Source organism: Mus caroli, unplaced genomic scaffold (genome assembly GCF_978045245.1).
Source record: "Mus caroli unplaced genomic scaffold, Mus_caroli_1 scaffold_17, whole genome shotgun sequence".
Taxonomy (NCBI): Eukaryota; Metazoa; Chordata; class Mammalia; order Rodentia; family Muridae; genus Mus; species Mus caroli.
Genome location: NW_028227272.1, coordinates 13,025,725 through 13,044,028, shown reverse-complemented (window position 1 = coordinate 13,044,028; position 18,304 = coordinate 13,025,725). Strand labels below are relative to the sequence as shown.

The 18,304-nt window shown below is 39.1% G+C and overlaps 1 protein-coding gene across 1 annotated transcript in view; it reads right to left on the bottom strand.

Annotated features, from left to right (window-relative positions):
* The window catches only part of Pkp2 (plakophilin 2), a 60,176-nt gene that overhangs the window by 24,471 nt on the left and 17,401 nt on the right, over positions 1 to 18,304 (bottom strand). Inside the window, exons 4-6 of the mRNA XM_021184706.3 lie at positions 16,337 to 16,472; positions 9,874 to 10,081; positions 3,608 to 3,785 (exon numbers count right to left, since the gene is read on the bottom strand). Of these exons, the coding sequence (XP_021040365.2) occupies positions 3,608 to 3,785; positions 9,874 to 10,081; positions 16,337 to 16,472 (522 nt within the window). The remainder of the gene's footprint in view (positions 1 to 3,607; positions 3,786 to 9,873; positions 10,082 to 16,336; positions 16,473 to 18,304) is intronic.

Genomic DNA, 18,304 nt, shown 5'->3' with positions numbered 1-18,304 from the left:
AGAAGGGCTTGACCGTTACTATAAAATCAACACCACTCCTGAAGGTATCAGCAAGCATCAGCCTCAGGCAGCCTTTGTTTACAAGAGGGAGCAACAGTGACAGATTACAAGAATTCACAGCTACACTTCAAAGACACATTCATGCTTTTATTATGGGGAGAGAAAGAGAGTGTGTGTGTGGGATCCTTAACTCTGCTTTTCCTGATTTTTTTTTAATGTTTCAAAACCATCTGAATATTGAGATAAATCATTAAGCATGTGGCTAGGTGGCAATACTCATTCTGCATGGTTTGGGGTAGAACACCAAGTTCCATTTAAAGTTGATTATAAATACTAAACTGTAACTTAAACAATATACATTGAAGCTACTACAACCTGAATAACCTTATTTAACAACTAAAGGAGATGATTGGATCATTAGTAGATGATAAAGGAATTTATCTACAAGGCAGTAGATATTTTCTACCTTGATGTCTGCTGACAGAGGGGCCAGTTGTTTTCTGTAAAGCTACTTATTTATTGTTTTTAAAGAAAAAAGTTTTCATGTATCTTTAGAGCTTGTCTCATAATATTGAGTCAGGGCATTATTAGTTTTCAATCCAATAAGTCCTTTGTGTGTTTCATAGCTTCCAGTTTTGTGTTTTTATGGGATTTCTGTGTGAGAATGTGTCTCTCTGTGCCTATATATGCTATTTCTTTGGTTTTCTTCTTTTGTTTTGTTTTGTTTTATTCCAACTTGGTTTTTTTGTTTGTTTGTTTTTGGTTTTTTTTGTTTTTGTTTTTGTTTTTTTTGGTTTTTCGAGACAGGGTTTTTCTGTGTAGCCCTGGCTGTCCTGGAACTCACTTTGTAGTCCAGGCTGGCCTCGAACTCAGAAATCCGCCTGCCTCTGCCTCCCGAGTGCTGGGATTAAAGGTGTGCGCCACCACGTCCGGCTCCAACTTGTTTGTTTTAATCTTATTTAATTATCATTCCTTAAATGTCTGAGACATAAAGGTATAGATCCAGATGGGAGGGGAGGTAGGGTAGAACAAGTGAGAATTCAGTGAGGGGAAACAGTAATCAAAATATATTGTTTGAAAAAAATATTTTCAAGGAAAGAAAAAATATTCTTGAGGACGGAGGGGTGTTTCCTAACAACCTTCTGTAAATCCATCTATCCATCCTTCATGTGTGGGTGCCCTTGTGTCACAGATTGCATGTGGGATCAGAGGACATCTGGATTCTAGAAATAGAACTCAGGTTGTCAGCCTCAGCAGAACCTTTACCTGTTGGGTAATATTATCAGCCAAACCTACCAATTCAAAAAATAATCATGAAATTTAAAATGTTTTTTAAGATATAGTTCTGACTATGATTAGCCACATATTTTTCTATAAAAACATATTTGCTGTTACAAAACACAGTTCACAGGATATTACCTATTACTTAAGTAATATATATACAGCCATTTTCCCTTAATTCTTGAGATGCTTTTTTAAAAAGTTGACAATAACATTCTGGGAAATGATTTTTCTGCCCAAGACTCAACTTGTAAACTAATCATTGAAGAAAGACAAGTGAAATGCATCCTCATTCTATAAGAAAAAATAATTCTTCCATGGCTGGCTCAGCTCAGGGCTTTTTGCAAAGTCCCCAGGAATGGATTGAAATCCACAGAAGCCATGGAGGACGGATATAACCACATTCTTCCTCTCTGTCTTACACACACACACACACACACACACAGGGAGACATACACATACATACACATATACATATAAACACACACACAGACACACACACACATACAAATACACACACATGCAAACACACACATACATACAAATACACACACGTGCAAACACACATACAAAGAGATACATACACATACATACAAACACACATACATACCCACACATATGTGCAAACACACAAACACATACTAACAGACACATATACGTACATACAAACTCACACAAATACATATAAACATACATACACAAATAAAAATTTAAAAATTATGTTTTACCGATTCTTCCTTCTCTGTATTATCTTTACTCAAGTATTTAAAATGATCACCCTGGAGACTTGATCAAAGTAGGCAACAGGAATAAAGAACATCTCTAGCAAAGAGAAATGCATGTCTTTTTTTTGTTGTTTGTTTTGTTTTGGACAAGGTTTCTCTGTGTAATAGCCCTGGCTGTCCTGGAACTCTCTTTGCAAACCAGGCTGGCCTCAGAACTCAAGAGATCTGCCTCCCTCTGCACCATCATGCCCAGTCTGAAGGACAATGTTTAATCTTGGCTAGCCTGGGAGTACATGACTGAAATTGTAGAAAATTCTGGTTCCCAGATGAAGAGGCCTGCACGTGTGCTTCCTGACATTCTCTGTGAGGTCAGAGTCTGGCCACACAGGTTTTGGCTAGCTATCTGATTAGCTGGTTTTAACAGCTTTAGAATTGTTGAGAGTTTTCAAAGTAACTGCTTAACCTCCTGAAGCTCAAATAGAAAACATTTTTCAAAAAGACTTATTTACTCCTTAGACTATGTTTCCAGCTTTGTTTGATGGCTTTCTACAACTCCAGTTTCAGATGCTGAGTGTCCCTTCAACCTAGGGACTGTGCACACTAAGCCAGCACTCTATCCCGTGAGCCTCAGCCCTTTTTCCTTGCCACACTCGATCATTCCCCAGTTTTCACGCGGATCATCTGTGCATTCATTCTGTCCAAATACTTTACAACTACTCTAATTTGTCACTGTGGTTTATTTTACTATTTTATTTAAACTGTAATTGAGTACATTTATTTATTATTTATTTATTTATGTATTCCTTGTAAAATCCCCAGTAGCTAACACAAGGCTTTAAATAATAATGATATTTGATATTGTATTGGCTAGTTTAATGTCAACTAACAAGCTAGAGTCATTGGAAAGAAGGAGCCTCAACTGAGAAAAATGCCTCCATAGGATCAGGATGTAGGCAAGGCCGTGGAGCATTTTCTTAATTAGTGATTGATGGGAAGGGCCCAGGTGAAAGGTGCCACCCCTGAGTTGGTCCTGGGTTCTATGAGACTTGGAGTTGTAGAAAGTCATCAAACCAGTAAACACAGTCCAAGGAAAGGTTGCAGTGTTGCTGGGAGTGATAGTGAGGAGTTAATTTTTCTTTTCTTTTTCAGCAGAATTAGCTACTGTCCCATGTACACTATTGAGCAAGCCATGAGGAGCAAGACAGTCAGTAAGGCTCCACCGCCTCCACATCAGCTCCTGGCTCTAGGTTCCTGTCCTGCTTGAGTTTCTGTCCTGACAGCCTGCTTTGCTAAACAGTGATGTGGAAGTGTAAACCAAATTAACCCTTTCCTCCCTAACTTGCCTTTAGTCAGGTTTTTTCCTCAGTAACGGTAACTCTGACTGATCAGGTATTAACTAGACAGTTAAGACAGTGCAATTAAATAGACAGAAACATCTTATTATAATAAATGCCATCAGTTTCTACCCAAGCAGAGTCCAACAAAACTAAATTGTGTAATTACAGAAAGGATCCAAAATAGAACACATTTCAACTTCTCTTTGGGTGCCCTATTTGATTACAACTTTTATCTGAAGAGGTTGGGGCGCAAGGGGGCATTACCTTAGGCATCCAGTGACATTGTAGAATATGTCAAAATCAAGCAAGCCATTGGCTTTAGGGTAGTCTCCTTCAGGCCACCCGGAGAAGGGGATGATGACACTCTCTGTCAAGGTGAGCAAGGCTTCTGTTATCATGAGATGCTTGAGTTTATCACTAGAGGACAGGTTCCAGAGCAAACCTAGAAAAACAGGCTCAGTGAGAAAAGTGCTCAAACTCAAGGCAAGGCCATCAACTTCAAGACTGTGAATAGGTATTTTAAAAGGATGTGGGGCAGAAACCTGTTTGGTGCTCATTGATGCTAAATTCCTAAGAACGATTATCTATTACTTAATATGCAAGATCATGCAGGTTCAAATGAACCAGGAGTGAGAATAAAGCAGTTTGAGTCTGAAATATCCCCCACAGGACCATGTTCTGAAGCTCACCTCCCATTTTGGGAGGCTGGCTGGAGGAAGGTCACTGGAGTAGGTCATTAGTGGACTATTGCCTCTTGCTCCATCCCTTTCTGTTTTCCACCATGTGAAGAAGCAGCTCCATGACTCCAGTCCCACCACGATGGGCTAGATTTCTTGATGTTCTGAGCCCAAATAAGCTCCCTTAAGTCACTGTTGTTTGGTATTTTATCTTAGCAGTAAGAAAAATAATGACACACACTTAGGCTTTATTGCTGTTTCTTTTATGGACTCTACTACAAAGCTGACCTCATCGACCTAACATACTCCAGCTAGAGGTGAGAAACAGCCTTCCTGCAACTACTGTTCAGTAGGTTAAAGGAATTTTGTCCTTTTGTTTTTCTCTATCAGAAAGACAGGGAGACAGCAATGTTCCTAAGTGCTGCTCCTCACGACCTGTAACTTGGTACTTTCTGTCCACTTAGGGCAGGAATAGCTACACAACATGTTTCTCTGTCTACTGCAGCAGCTGGTCAACACTCCTAGTTAATGTTTGTCAACTGCTGTCCCATGATAGGGATTTCTGCCTTCAGGATCTGGCAACCTTCTTTTATACTTCTTTTAGGGTTTGGCAGTGAAAGACAAAGATTGCTGCCTTTTATGTCTCCACAATGTCACCATCAGAGATCAGAGTCACAGCTACTCACACAATGCTCATTTTCCCCCTGATGCCATTATTAAAGGGAAAGGTTGTAAAGCCAACCAACCAGAAAAAAAAGAAGAAAATAAAATACTAGGTGAGGCAGGAGGAGCTCTGTGAGTTCAAGGCTAACCTGGTCTATAGAACAAGTCCTAGGGCAGCCAAACTACACACAAAGGAACCCTGTCTCAAAAACAAACAAACAAACAAACAAACAAAAACCAAAACAAACCCAGGTTTTCCAGGGCATTTACTCATAGAAACTAGAGCTTGGTGCTGAAAGATAATTATATACACGTGTAGGATTTTTTAAAATGTACCTTTGGTATCCAAATACTTCTTAGAGGAACCTACACATTGCTGTGACAATGGCCTTGCCCATGTGTAATTGTCTTGCTATCTTTTTGTCTCTTATAGGATGCTCCAACTAACTACCATACAGGAAAGGGCAAAGAGGCCAGAAGAGAAAAGGGGTGATTGTACCTTCCACATCTCATCTTCGTCCACCCTCCCAGTCAATACTTTCTACTTAAATGTATGGCAATGAAAGCAGAGATATATAGGATATCTACTTTATGATAGGTGATATCATCTCCCTTGATTTTAATGACTAAATAATGGCCTACATAGCTCTATGTGCATTTGGCCCAATCAATTAGAACATATGAGGTCTAATGTTTCAGGCTTAAACAGTTTGCTTTGGCTGTGTATAATTTTTTAAACAGCAACCAGATTTTCATGCAGTCTACACATAGCTTCCAATAGATAAGGTCACAGTAGGACTGATGTCTGCTGGGAACAGGATTTCTGGACTTCAGGAAGTCTTTTCCTGATCAAACTAGCATTTGGGGTTAGTCAGGAGCAGTGTCTCAGCCGTGGGTTCTGCAATACAATGGCTTCATCCCTCTCACTTCATCTTAAGAGGCCCTGGAAGGGGACAGAGAGAATAAAACTCAGAAGGTAGTTGGAGACAATGTAAAGGCAGGCCTGAGGTTGAATTTTGATTAATAAGCTACAAAAGAAAAGAGGAGAGAAACAGGAGAGAAAGCCAGAAGGAATGTGGGGGAGAGGCGGGGCTATATGGGTAGGGACTTCCTGGAGTTCAAAATAAGCAAACAAATCAAGTTTCTCTGCTTGTCAGTGGCTTAAAAAATCTGAAGCACAGTGAAGTTTCCTCTTTTTACAAAGAACCATACAAAGTACTCAATACATCTTACATAAAAACCAAAGAGGATTACCTTGAACAAAGGGAATGGAATTTTCCTTTTACAGTCAATATATACCCTTCTTAGATTGGCATGCTACACTATATCTAAACAAATATATAATTTAGGAAGTTTTGTGTAGTTTTTAAAAAATTAATGTAGGCTAATGTATACCTAGGTCATGGCCATCAAATTTCTAGATGGCATAACATCAGAAGAAAAGTATTCTTTGGTGATATGCGCATACCTTTCTGTACACACACACAGAACTTAGCACTAATCAGATAGAAATAGGGTAATTCCTTAGCACATAGCTGAAAGATGTTAGGGTCACTATATGCGGGGATGCTCAATGTCCAGTCACTAAAGAAAGGCTGGGTTAAACAGACGAAGACCAAACTCTGTGGTTACAGAAGGCAAAGTCTGAATCACCAGCTGAAAATCTTAAGGAGGGAGATTTTGGGGGAACCAGTAGGCCTTGTAGCAACCTTGTAGAGACCAGAAGACTTTATAGAAACCAGAAAGACCTACTTAAAAGATCCAACCTGGGTTGGGTAAAAAAAATTAGCTCATTTCTTACCAATATGCTAACAAGGATTTTTATCCTTAAGTTAGTGTTAGATTGGAAGTCTGCAAAGGAACCCAGTGATAGATCAGAATCTGGGCCACACTCTAGGTTTACTGCACCAAAAATCTCAAAATGGTTATAAGAATTTATATTTCTGAGTGTAAGTAAGTTCTGGGGCACCTCTATTAAATATTCTATAAGACTGGTTAAAATTTCAATTATGGTGGTGAGTTGAGTGTCAAAACATCTTGAGAGATCTTTAATCTCTTTAATAGCATGTTATTAACTATCTCTATGTATGACCTAAAATCCCTGTGGTTCAGCTAAAAATCCTTCTGTAATATACAAATAGACCCTAGCTTCTACCAATTCAAAGACTAAGAATGTCATCAGAAAGTATCTAAGATTTCCAGAGACTTCTTCACTTAGCTTTAATCTCCCTACCTGATGTTTCCACCAATGTATGCAGCAATACCTTACTAGTGATACCTTTCTTTGCCCTGTTATTATCAAAGTTTCATGAAGTCATTACCACACTAGAATACTTGGGGTAACCTAACTCTGGGCCCTAGGACATAGCAGCATTATCTAGCTCAGAGAAAACTACTCATACCCTGTGGGATGAGAGCGGTGCTTTTGTGTGGACAATTAAACAGTTCCTTTCTGGACATGGTGGTACTTGCTTACAATCCTAATACTCAAGAGAATGAGGCAAGTTTAAGGCCAGTCAAGGCTATATGGCATACCTAGGGAAACAATATATATCCCTAAAATCCCCAAATTTTTGGCACTATGTGTAGTGGCGAATTAGTTAAACCACTTTGGCTCCAGGTAGGTCACACATGTGCTGCACCCAACCAAGAGCTCTCTGGATTTGTGAATGATGAAACACAGACACACACATACACACCAGCTAATTTTGATATGCCTTGACTAGGTCAATGGCTGGGAATTTCTAATCTTCCTGGTGGCAGCTAGCATACATTTCCCTACAGTATTCCTGGCTTAACACCTTCTAAATCTATGCTTTATCTTTGCTGCCCTGTTACCTTCTGGCTAGTGCACGCCCACCTGCCCCAACCCCCATAGAGTGCACTACATTGTTGAATGATTTCTCTTCTGCAGGAATTGAGTCTCATCTCTTCCATGACTCTGAGTAGATATCACTTAATGGTTAGATTTTAGATTCAGCAACATAATATTAAGGTTTAAGTTTTTATTTGCCTCTATTTTAACTTCATAGAAGTTTGTTCACAGAACCCAAGCCTCAGTCTGTCTCTCTCTCTCTCTTTCTCTCTCTCTCTCTTCTGAGATCAATCTACCTGCTTTCTACCAATAGGCATTCGTTTTAGCCAAGAAGAAAAAAGAAAACTTATTCTTGTCAGTGACAATTTGAATATATAGCAATTATAAGAATTCCACTGCCCATAAGTTTATGGCCAAATAAGATATTAAAAAACCTGAAAAATTGGTCTTACAGCTATTAAAATGCATATTTTACTAATATTGCCCACTACAAGTGGAAATACGGTTAAGTAAATTTCCTTTACTTTTGCATAGCAAAATATAAATTTTTACAGTGAAGAAATATTGCCATCTTCACTGAAGACTAAAGATTAGAAATGACACAGACAAATGAGAGCAGGCTCAGTAAAGGGGAGATTCACATCCAGGCGTCTCACTATGAAAATGTGGCTATTTTAGGCCAAACTGTCTCTGAGACTTAGAAAGACTTATATCTTCCTGAGGCATAGAAAGCATGTCCCAGAGCTGAAGGGAATCATTTAGGGCAATCTGTATCCAATGCCAAAGAGTCAGTACAGTTCAGTTAACACAATTAAATGTCCTCCTGTGGGGAAATCTAGCTTGCACTCCATTCCTCAGCTGCACACATGCCCTCAGATGCCTGGATGGTTGCTATGGCAGCAGCATCACAGAATGCTCTTTGACTTTAGCCTTCTATCATTTGCACAAGAAAAGTGTAGATAAAAGGATTATTTTCTCGAAACTACCCCCGTCATCCAAGTTTCCTTGCTACTATGTATCCTAACCCAATTACTAACTTCCATGTTTCCTTAGTGTGACCAGCAGCTTGGTCCCACCTCCTTCCCTTCTAGACATGTTCACTTTGCCAAAAACAACTGTCACTCTCCTTTAACACTCTCCTTTATATCCCTTTAAAGACCCTCAGTGAGGTGGCCTCCCGAGAGTGTTTTCTGACTATGGAGAGTAGAATATGCTTGATTTTTTTTATGGTTCATTGCTGCAGGTTGAAAATGCTGAGTTCTAATGCAATGTTTGGTCCTTTATCACACTAAGTCCTTCATGCTTTAGTTGAGTAGATGGAAAATCAAAACTATTTCCCCAGCCTGGGGCTCAGTGTCTAACATCTCAAAGGTATGCTCTAAAACAAAGGCATCATTTCTGCAGACGTTTTCATGTAAGTCACACATGTATATACATATATGTGTGTGTATATACATGTGTGTATATATATACACACATTATATATATGTATGCATGTATATACACATACATATATATATGTATGTATATATATATATATATGTATATATATATATACACACACACACACACATATATATATGTAAGTAGGATATACTGGTAAAATTTTATAGAAGAAAAATTACGAGATCTGTCCAGCAGCAAACTTGCCAAGCATGAATAAGGGCCTGGGTTCAAGTATTGGTAGTAAGATAAAAAGTGTTTACCAGAACACTGGTAACTATTATTATTAAATCTTAAAACCTTTGATAACTTTAAAAGTATTGCATTCTTTGAACTGTAGATTCTTTGACAGTAAAACTGAGATTTAATACCTCATATTATCTCAAATTCTAAAGTCTCTTTTGGTGATAACTACATTTCAAAATCACTTCAGCTATGAAGGTTCTAGTAAGAGGAGTCCGGCTGGGTAGCAGAAAGATAGGAAAATGACTCTTTGCATTTTGAACAATTTGAACAAAAATTCTAATGCATGGACCTCTCCGTTTCCCTCCCCTCACAGATCCGGATGCTGACTGCTGCCTTGGCTGTGCTTCTCATTTCCTCTGGAATGTTGGGATGCCTGGGATAACATCAAATGCCCATGCATGCTCAAACCAAAAGGTAAGAAAAAAATTTCACATCGTCAAAAGTTGTTTTAAAAACATTTAGTCATAGGTTTATAGAGTTTTTCATTTAAAATATTAAGGAAAAACTTCAGAATATTTTCTCCTTCAGAAGAAAGGGGTTCAAATTCTGGATATAAGCTACGCTGGTGTTTGTCTCAATGAGTCTATTCATCATCCACTCCAGGAAACAAACGTAAGAAAAACACATGATGTAAAGCACCTGGCTGGCTCTACAGTGTTCAGCTCTTAAGGGTTAGTAGGAAATACCTGTTATTTGCTTCTTTGTCTCCAAGTCTCTGGTTTGCTTCAGCACCTGCAGTAGCCGAGGCACTCCGTTTAGTTCAGCTACCTCCAACTTGTTATCATTGTCTTCAAATACCAAGTTTCTCAAGGCCCCACAAGCAGCCCGCTGAACATCTTCATTCTGAAGTTTGAGCAGTTGTAGAAGCTTAGGGATGCCTCGAAGTTGATTGACCTAGGGAAGAAATAAATGTATATAACTATAATGGCTACTCTTCTTGGTTGCCGACTTGACTATATCTGGAATAAACTACAATCCAGAGTTGAAGGGCACACCTGTGGTTCAGATCTTGAGGCTGGAAGACACAAGTTTCTGACCTGGATCTTGGCATGGAGATCTTGAGGCACAGGGGTCACAAAAAGCTTAGGCCCACACAAGGTAGTACATGTCTCTGATCTCAGAAGACTAAGGCAAAGAGATCCCTGAGTCAGCCTGGGACAAAGCAAGTCCCAGATCCAGGTGTGGTGGTACATATCTTTAATCTGGGCCATAAACTGCTGGATGCCTCCATAGGGACATTGGAAGAAGGAAAAGTCGCTCTTTTTTTTTTTTTTTTCTGCTTGTACTTACTTGCCAGCACATCTGTTGGAACCTACTTCTACAGAAGACCAGCCCAAACAACCTCACAGGACTGAGCAACTACTAAATTTTTGGACTTCCCATCCACAGCTGCCCACTGTTGAGTTAGCTGGACTACAGACTGACTGTAAGTCATCACAACAAATTCTCTTTATATAGTGAGATATTCTATATATTCTGTGACTCTAGAGAACTCTGATGAATACAACCCTACTTGTTAACTTTGATGTGGCATTAAGCCATTCAATATCTTAGGAACAGATGTTCACTGATGCTGATCAAAATACTTATCAGTCAATACTGTATGCAGCACAGTCTGGGACTCAGGTTGTACAGAAGAGCTGTTCTGGAGGCAAAAATCTGTCAATAAGCTTTCAGAAGAAAGGCTAAGTAAAAAGGATGGGTGAAGAGTGTTCAAGAGGAGAAAAAGAACTTGGTAATAAAAGCCTGGAAAAAAATAAGATGTTTGATAACCTTAAATCTGGGGACAGGAAAGTCTGATAAAAGAATACAGAATTACATGAGTACTTCTTCCAGAATAAACTTCTATAGTTAATGAAAATGAATAGAAATTACCATCAATAGTAGGAAAAATATATTTATCATGGCAATGTTGGAAGCCTTGAAATGTACCTCAAAATCTAAGTTACTGCCAACTGCCTAGAATATTTAAAAGGATGACATAAGCTATGTGGGGATTTTAAGTAAAAAATTTATACCTTTGAATGTGTCATTTAAAACATTTCTTCTACCCATACATGCAAGAGAGAGCATGTCTATTAAAAGAAAGAGCTACACCTAGGAAAGGAAGAGAAAAACAGATTTTTTTAAAGATGTATTTATTTATTTTATGTATATGAGTACACTATTGCTCTCTTCAGACACACCAGAGGGCATCAGATCCCATTACAGATGGTTGTAAGCCACCATGTGGTTGCTGGGAATTGAACTTAGGACCTCTGGAAGAGCAGTCAGTGCTATTAACCACTAAGCCATATCTCTAACTCTGATAAACAGATTTCTTAGCTGAATATGCTAGTAAGTGCCTGTAATCCACCACTTATGAAGTTGAAGGAGAAGGCTAGCAAGCTACAAAGTGAGACCCAGTCTCCAAACATAGCGAAATAAAACAAAACAAAAGAATGAAAAACAAAAAGCAAGATAAACTAAAATAAATGCATTAGGTTTGCAGATTATTGTCAATTAAAATAAGTTAAACATGAACAGTGTTAAACATGAACAGTTAAACCCGAATAGTGACTTAGTGTTTTAGGCTGCAAACACTATAAAGAAATCAAGACGTGAACACGTCATCTGTAACTTATAGTCTATGGTTGCCCACATCATTGCCTCCATCTACATCTGCCTGGCCAATTTTCAGGTTGCAAGGGCTTTTGGTACAGACCTCACTCATTTGTATCATCATAATGCTGATGTTGTTAAAAAGTCTTTTTTATGACTGACCATGGGCTTTGTTGTCAAATGAGACATACAGGTGCCTGAACATTGTGCAGCTGGTGCCAAAGGCACACTTGCATATTACACAGTGTACCAAACCCTAGCTTCCCTCTCTAATACAAAAAGCATGATGAGGACTGGCGAGATGACTCAGTGGGTAATAGTGCTTGCTTCCAAGCTTGATGGCATAGGTTTAACCTCTGGAACCCCAGAAATCAAAAGCTGTGTGATGTGCTCATTCCTGCAGACTCTTACTAGTAATGCAAGGCAGAGACAGGAGAATCCCTGAAAGCTTGTGGGCAACTAGTCTGTAGACATAGGAAGACAGAGGAAGAGAATCAACTCCCACGAGTTGTCCTCTGATCTCCACTTGTGTGCCATGATACATGTGTGCAGGCACAATATATAATAAATGAATATGAAAAAATAGCAGAAGTATAATTTATGACAAGAGTCTTCCAACCTTATATTTTCTTTTGAGTCGACCAGGGAAAAGACTAGTAAGACAGGAAAGAAAAAAAAACAGCATTATAAAATTAATCTAAAATAAATAAATTCAATGCTATTTAAAAAATAAATAAAATTAATCTAAATAGTAAATTATAATCAAAATAATCACCACAACAAGTTTCTCTTTTCCATTCTGTCTGAGGTGTCAGGAGTGTTGAGTTTCATATATATTATCTACTTCATAGCTTGTGGTAACTTTAAGGGAAGTACTTTTTATGAAAAACAGTTACATAAAAAGCAAAAATGGGGCAAACATTGTTCAAATGCTTGGTTGGATATTAGGCCAAATCTGGCATCTCAAGAGAGGACTTCTGTGGGTGGTATTGTTTAATATGCCTCTGTCTGAAACACAAAGTAGACTAAGAAATCAGGGCATAAAAAAAAAATTTAGGCTAGTGCTCATGGTACTGGAAACTATTCTATATGCTACCAAGGGGAAAAAGTAAAAACCAACCCTAGCTCAGACATTATTAGAGAAGTTTCTTCTTGCAGTAGATGGAAATTAATGAGAGCCACAACCAAACAATGTGCCAGAGAGTGAGAGATTTTAGAACAGTCGGTTCTAAATGGGGTGTTTTCATCAGACCCCCACTCAAAAGAGCTCAGGGAGCTATGTGGAAGAGAAGGCAGGAAGATTTTAAGAGCCAGACGTGATAATGTCAAGGAAAATGTAATCCAGACACAACAGGAATGATGTAGATGTAAACTGACAAGAGACTATGGCAGCATGCACAAGGACTGCACATGTTCAAGCCAAATAGAGTCTCAGTGTTGAGAGGGAGACATGGACCCTACACACTCTAATGAAGAAGATATCTGTAACTGATATCCACTGACAAATAATAAACCAACACAATATTTAATAATGAATTGGTCAGCCGGGCGTGGTGGCGCACGCCTTTAATCCCAGCACTCGGGAGGCAGAGGCAGGCGGATTTCTGAGTTCGAGGCCAGCCTGGTCTACAAAGTGAGTGCCAGGACAGCCAGGGCTACACAGAGAAACCCTGTCTCAAAAAAACCAAAAAAAAAAAAAAAAAAAAAAAAAAAAATGAATTGGTCATTAAAGAAATCAAGAAGGAAACAACAACAAAATCCTAGAACAGAAAAAAACACAACACACTTAAAATGTGTGGTGGTTTGAATGAGTATCTCCAAAGGGTCATCTATTACAATGCTTAGTCTCCTGCTGGTGGAACTATTTGGAAAAGATTAGGAAGTGTGGCTTTGTTGGAGAAGGTGTGTCATGGAAGAGAGGAGCTTTGCAGATAAGACTATAAACTCTCAGGTACTGCTCTATAATCATGCCTGTTGGCTGCCATAGTTCTTGTCGTGATAGTCATCAACTCACCCTCTGAAAATTTTAGTTTCCAATAAACTCTTCCTTCTGTAAGTTGCTTTTGTCATGGTGTTTTGTCACAACAATATAAAAGTAACTAAGATAAAACTTGGTACCGCCGGGCAGTGGTGGCGCACTCCTTTAATCCCAGTACTTGGGAGGCAGAGGCAGGCAGATTTCTGAGTTCGAGGTCAGCCTGGTCTACAGAGTGAGTTCCAGGACAGCCAGGGCTACACAGAGAAACCCTGTCTCAAAAAAAACAAACAAACAAAAAAAGTCTCTTAACTACAAGCAAACAAATCAAAAACCAAAAACCAAAACTCCCAAAACCCCAGGGTCAAATGGTATTAGAGAAGAATTCATTCAGACTTTCAAAGAAGAATTAAAATCCAATACTACTCAAATTATTCTACAAAATACAAAGAATATACAAAGAATTCTACAAAATCTAGCCCCATTTATTTTACAAGTCCACAGCTACCCTGAATCTTTAACCACATAAAGACTTGAAAAAGAAAATTATGGATCAATTTCCTTTATGAACACAGGTAAAAAGAAATTCTCAATAAAATGCCTGTAAACCGAATCCAAGAAGACATGAAAAAGATAAATTGATATACAAATTGAAAGAAAAAAAAACACATGATAATCTTTGAGATTATTAGGTGCAAAAGAGGCCTAAGACAAAAATTCAACACTCCTTCATAATAAAAGTCCTGAAGAGATTACAGATATAAGGGACACATTTAAACATAATAAAGGTAATTTATGTTTATTTGTTTGTTTATTTTATGTATATGGGTGTTTTGTTTGCATGTATATCTGTGCACCACTTGCATGCCTAGCAGCTGCAGAGCACAGAATAAGGTGTCAGATCCCCTGTCTGGAGCTAAAAAAAAAAAAAAAAAAAAAAAAAGCATCCCAAGTGGGGTAACGCAGACTCAGAGAGATAAATATGGAATGTTTTACTTCTATGTGGGTGTTGCTGTCAATTCTTTCATAAGAAGGCTACAATCCCTATAAGTACAAAGGTTAGGTACAGAGCAGACTACAGGAGAGGATGCATATCTCTAGAGGAAATAGGAGAGATATGGATGGATGGATGGATGGGGGTGGCAGTGGTAGTACTGGAACAGGAGGATCAAATGGGGAGCAGGAGAGAAGAGGAGGGGAAGGGAGGGTACATGGAGAGGGATAGCTAAAACCAAGGACCATTTGAAAATTCACATAGAAACCTAATACAGTAGAAGCATCCTAAAATACATACAGAAAGTTGGTCTAAATAAAATTGCCAAATAATCGGCAGATGGAGCAGCGCTCTAACTAGACATCTCTCATCACCACATGAAGCACCCAGTGCCAGAAATGGGTTACATATAATTGTATTTATCTTAGTTAGGGTTACTATTGCTGTGATGAAACCCCACGAGCAAAAGCAAGTTGGAGAGAAAGAGTTTATCTCACCCAGTTTCATGTCACAGTTCATTATCAAACTCACTGAAAGGAGGAACTCAAGCAGGGCAGGCACCTGGAGGCAGAGCTGATGCAGAGGCCATGGAGGGGTGCTGCTTACTGACTTGCTCATCATGGCTTGCTCAGCCTGCTTTCTTATAGAATCCAGAACCACTAGCTCAGGGATGGTACCAGCCACATTGGGTGGGGTCCTCCTCCATCAATCACTAAAATTATTTATAGGCTTGCCTACAACCTGATCATAGAAAGGCATTTTGTCAATTAAGGTTCCCTGCTGTCAATGACTTTATGTATCAAGTTGACAGAAAACTAACCAGCACAGTGTTGTTGGACAAAGGGATTTCAAGGGACTCCTCAAACAACTTAGGTTATTGTATATTTCTTGCCCTCCACAAATTAACAGAAAGGCCCCATTGCTCAAGACAACCTATATAACTCACTAAACACAGAGAAGTCAAGCTGGTACCCACCTAGATTCTTCATCCCTAAGGACCAGTCTTTATGATTCCAGAGGGTACTGTGCACACTACCAAAGGAGACAAGGAAATACCAACCCAGCTACAAATCCCAAGATTTACAATATATGCTGGGACAATAATAGCACAAAGCTTATGGAGGTAACCAACCAAGATTTTTATTTAAGGCCCGCTCCATGAGATGGAATCCACACCCAACGCTGCCAGGGTGACCAAAAACCTGAGCCTAGATAGGCCAGGGACCTAGTGGAAAATCAAATATTACTGTCCTGCTAGAGGAATGTAGCAATCGAATGAGTCCTAATGACATTCCACTCTACCCATTGGTCAGTGCAGCTCAAGCTCTCCTTAAATCCACAGTGTAGGCAAGAATGAACTTGAATTTCTGATCCATTTGCTTTCACCCCAAGTGCTAGGATTATAGGCCTGCATCTGCACTCCTGGGTTCTGCAGCGTGGGGCTTTGTGTATACTAGGAGGCACTGTTCCAGCCTTCAGTGAAAGGTTTTACATTTGCATTAAGGACTGGTTTTGGTGTGCAAGGTCAACATACCACTGATACTTTGCTGGATTTAACATGGACTTAGAAGATACTCACCCTTTTCCGTGCTTCAGATTTTTGGAAGCTCTCATGCTGTATGAAGGTAGCTGCGGCAGAGATCTTGGATACTGATATATGGTCTGCATCCAGCATATTCACAGCTCTCTCCAAGGTCATTTCTATGTCTGCATTCCTAGACAAACAGTCAGATGACATGGTGAAAATACAAGTCATGCCCTCTTGATTGCCCGGGAGTGACCTAGCTAGCATTAGGAGCACCTATAACATCTGCAGCCTAGATTTTCTTTAGCCTGAGAAACATCAGCCCTGGAAATCAGAAAGTATCAGGCTAATGGTAGAATATCTCTAGTTCTCCTTAACCTGGTCTCTGAGGATGTTGTAGAAGAAAGTAACAATGTGTACTGAAAAGAGAAATGTAACTCTCTAAGATAGATAGGTACAGTATTGTAATTATACAAGAAACAATTACCCCAGACCACCCAATACAACCATTAAAATTTAAAGAAAATTTTTAAAAAATTAAAGAAAATTTGTTCATAGAAATTAAACATTATTACTGCTCTGGGAATTTTACCGCTACAGTAGGAACATCTCCCTAAAAACAAAAACAAAATAATCATTAGATTTTTCTCAGAGTTGCTCAGAATCTGCTATTTTACTTGAAAATACAACAGCAGACAGAAAAAACTCAGTTTTGTTTTGGTAAAAATAAGTCATGCTAGTGTGACAGATGCATCAGGCAAAGCAATGCGGAGCTGTCTTCCTAGAAATGCCTTTCCTAACACTTCAACTCCACTCTCTGCTCCCCTTCACTCGGCTACTGTAACGAAGTTCACCTGGGACGTAATGGGCAGTGTGTCCTTCAGTGGCAGGTGATGATGAAGTCATGTGCAGTTGAATACAGAAGACATGGTTACATCTAGTTCATTCCAAGTAATACAAACACCCAAGACATCTGGTGAGATTGTTGTCTAACATGCTAGCAAGTTCAGTGTGGATAGTCTCTTGTTATTGCCAATTGTTCTATGCACAAGTGAGAAGTGAAAAGCGAATGTACGTAGTAGCTCTGTGACTGGTGCCCCTGTGTGGTGGTAAGTGGGCAGCAGGGATGGACAAAGAAGCAATGTAATGTATTTGCTGTAATACATTTTCAACGCAGAATTTCAGAATATGCCACCTCAAAATATGAAGTTTTGGCTACTGTTTATGTTGAGCTAAAAGGCACTTCATGTGTACAAAGGTATTTAAAGAAAAGTAGAACACTGGTGTCCTCTATACTAAGAGCTATATAATTTTTCCGTATTTGAAAGTATAAGAGATCTTTGACAAGGGAGCAAAAGCTATCCAGTGGAAGAAAGACAGCATTTTCAACAAATGGTGCTGGCACAACTGGCGGTTATCATGTAGAAGAATGCGAATTGATCCATTTCTATCTCCTTGTACTAAGGTCAAATCTAAGTGGATTAAGGAACTCCACATAAAACCAGAGACACTGAAACTTATAGAGGAGAAAGTAGGGAAAAGCCTTGAAGATATGGGTACAGGGGAAAAATTCCTGAATAGAACAGCAAAGGCTTGTGCTGTAAGATCGAAAATCGATAAATGGGACCTCATAAAGTTGCAAAGCTTCTGCAAGGCAAAAGACACCGTCAATAAGACAAAAAGACCACCAACAGATTGGGAAAGGATCTTTACCTATCCTAAATCAGATAGGGGACTAATATCCCATATATAAAGAATTCAAGAAGGTGGACTCCAGAAAATCAAATAACCCCATTAAAAAATGGGGCTCAGAACTGAACAAAGAATTCTCACCTGAGGAATACCGAATGGCAGAGAAGCACCTCCTTAATCATCAGGGAAATGCAAATCAAAACAACCCTGAGATTCCACCTCACACCAGTCAGAATGGCTAAGATCAAAAATTCAGGTGACAGCAGATGCTGGCGAGGATGTGGAGAAAGAGGAACACTCCTCCATTGTTGGTGGGATTGCAAGCTTGTA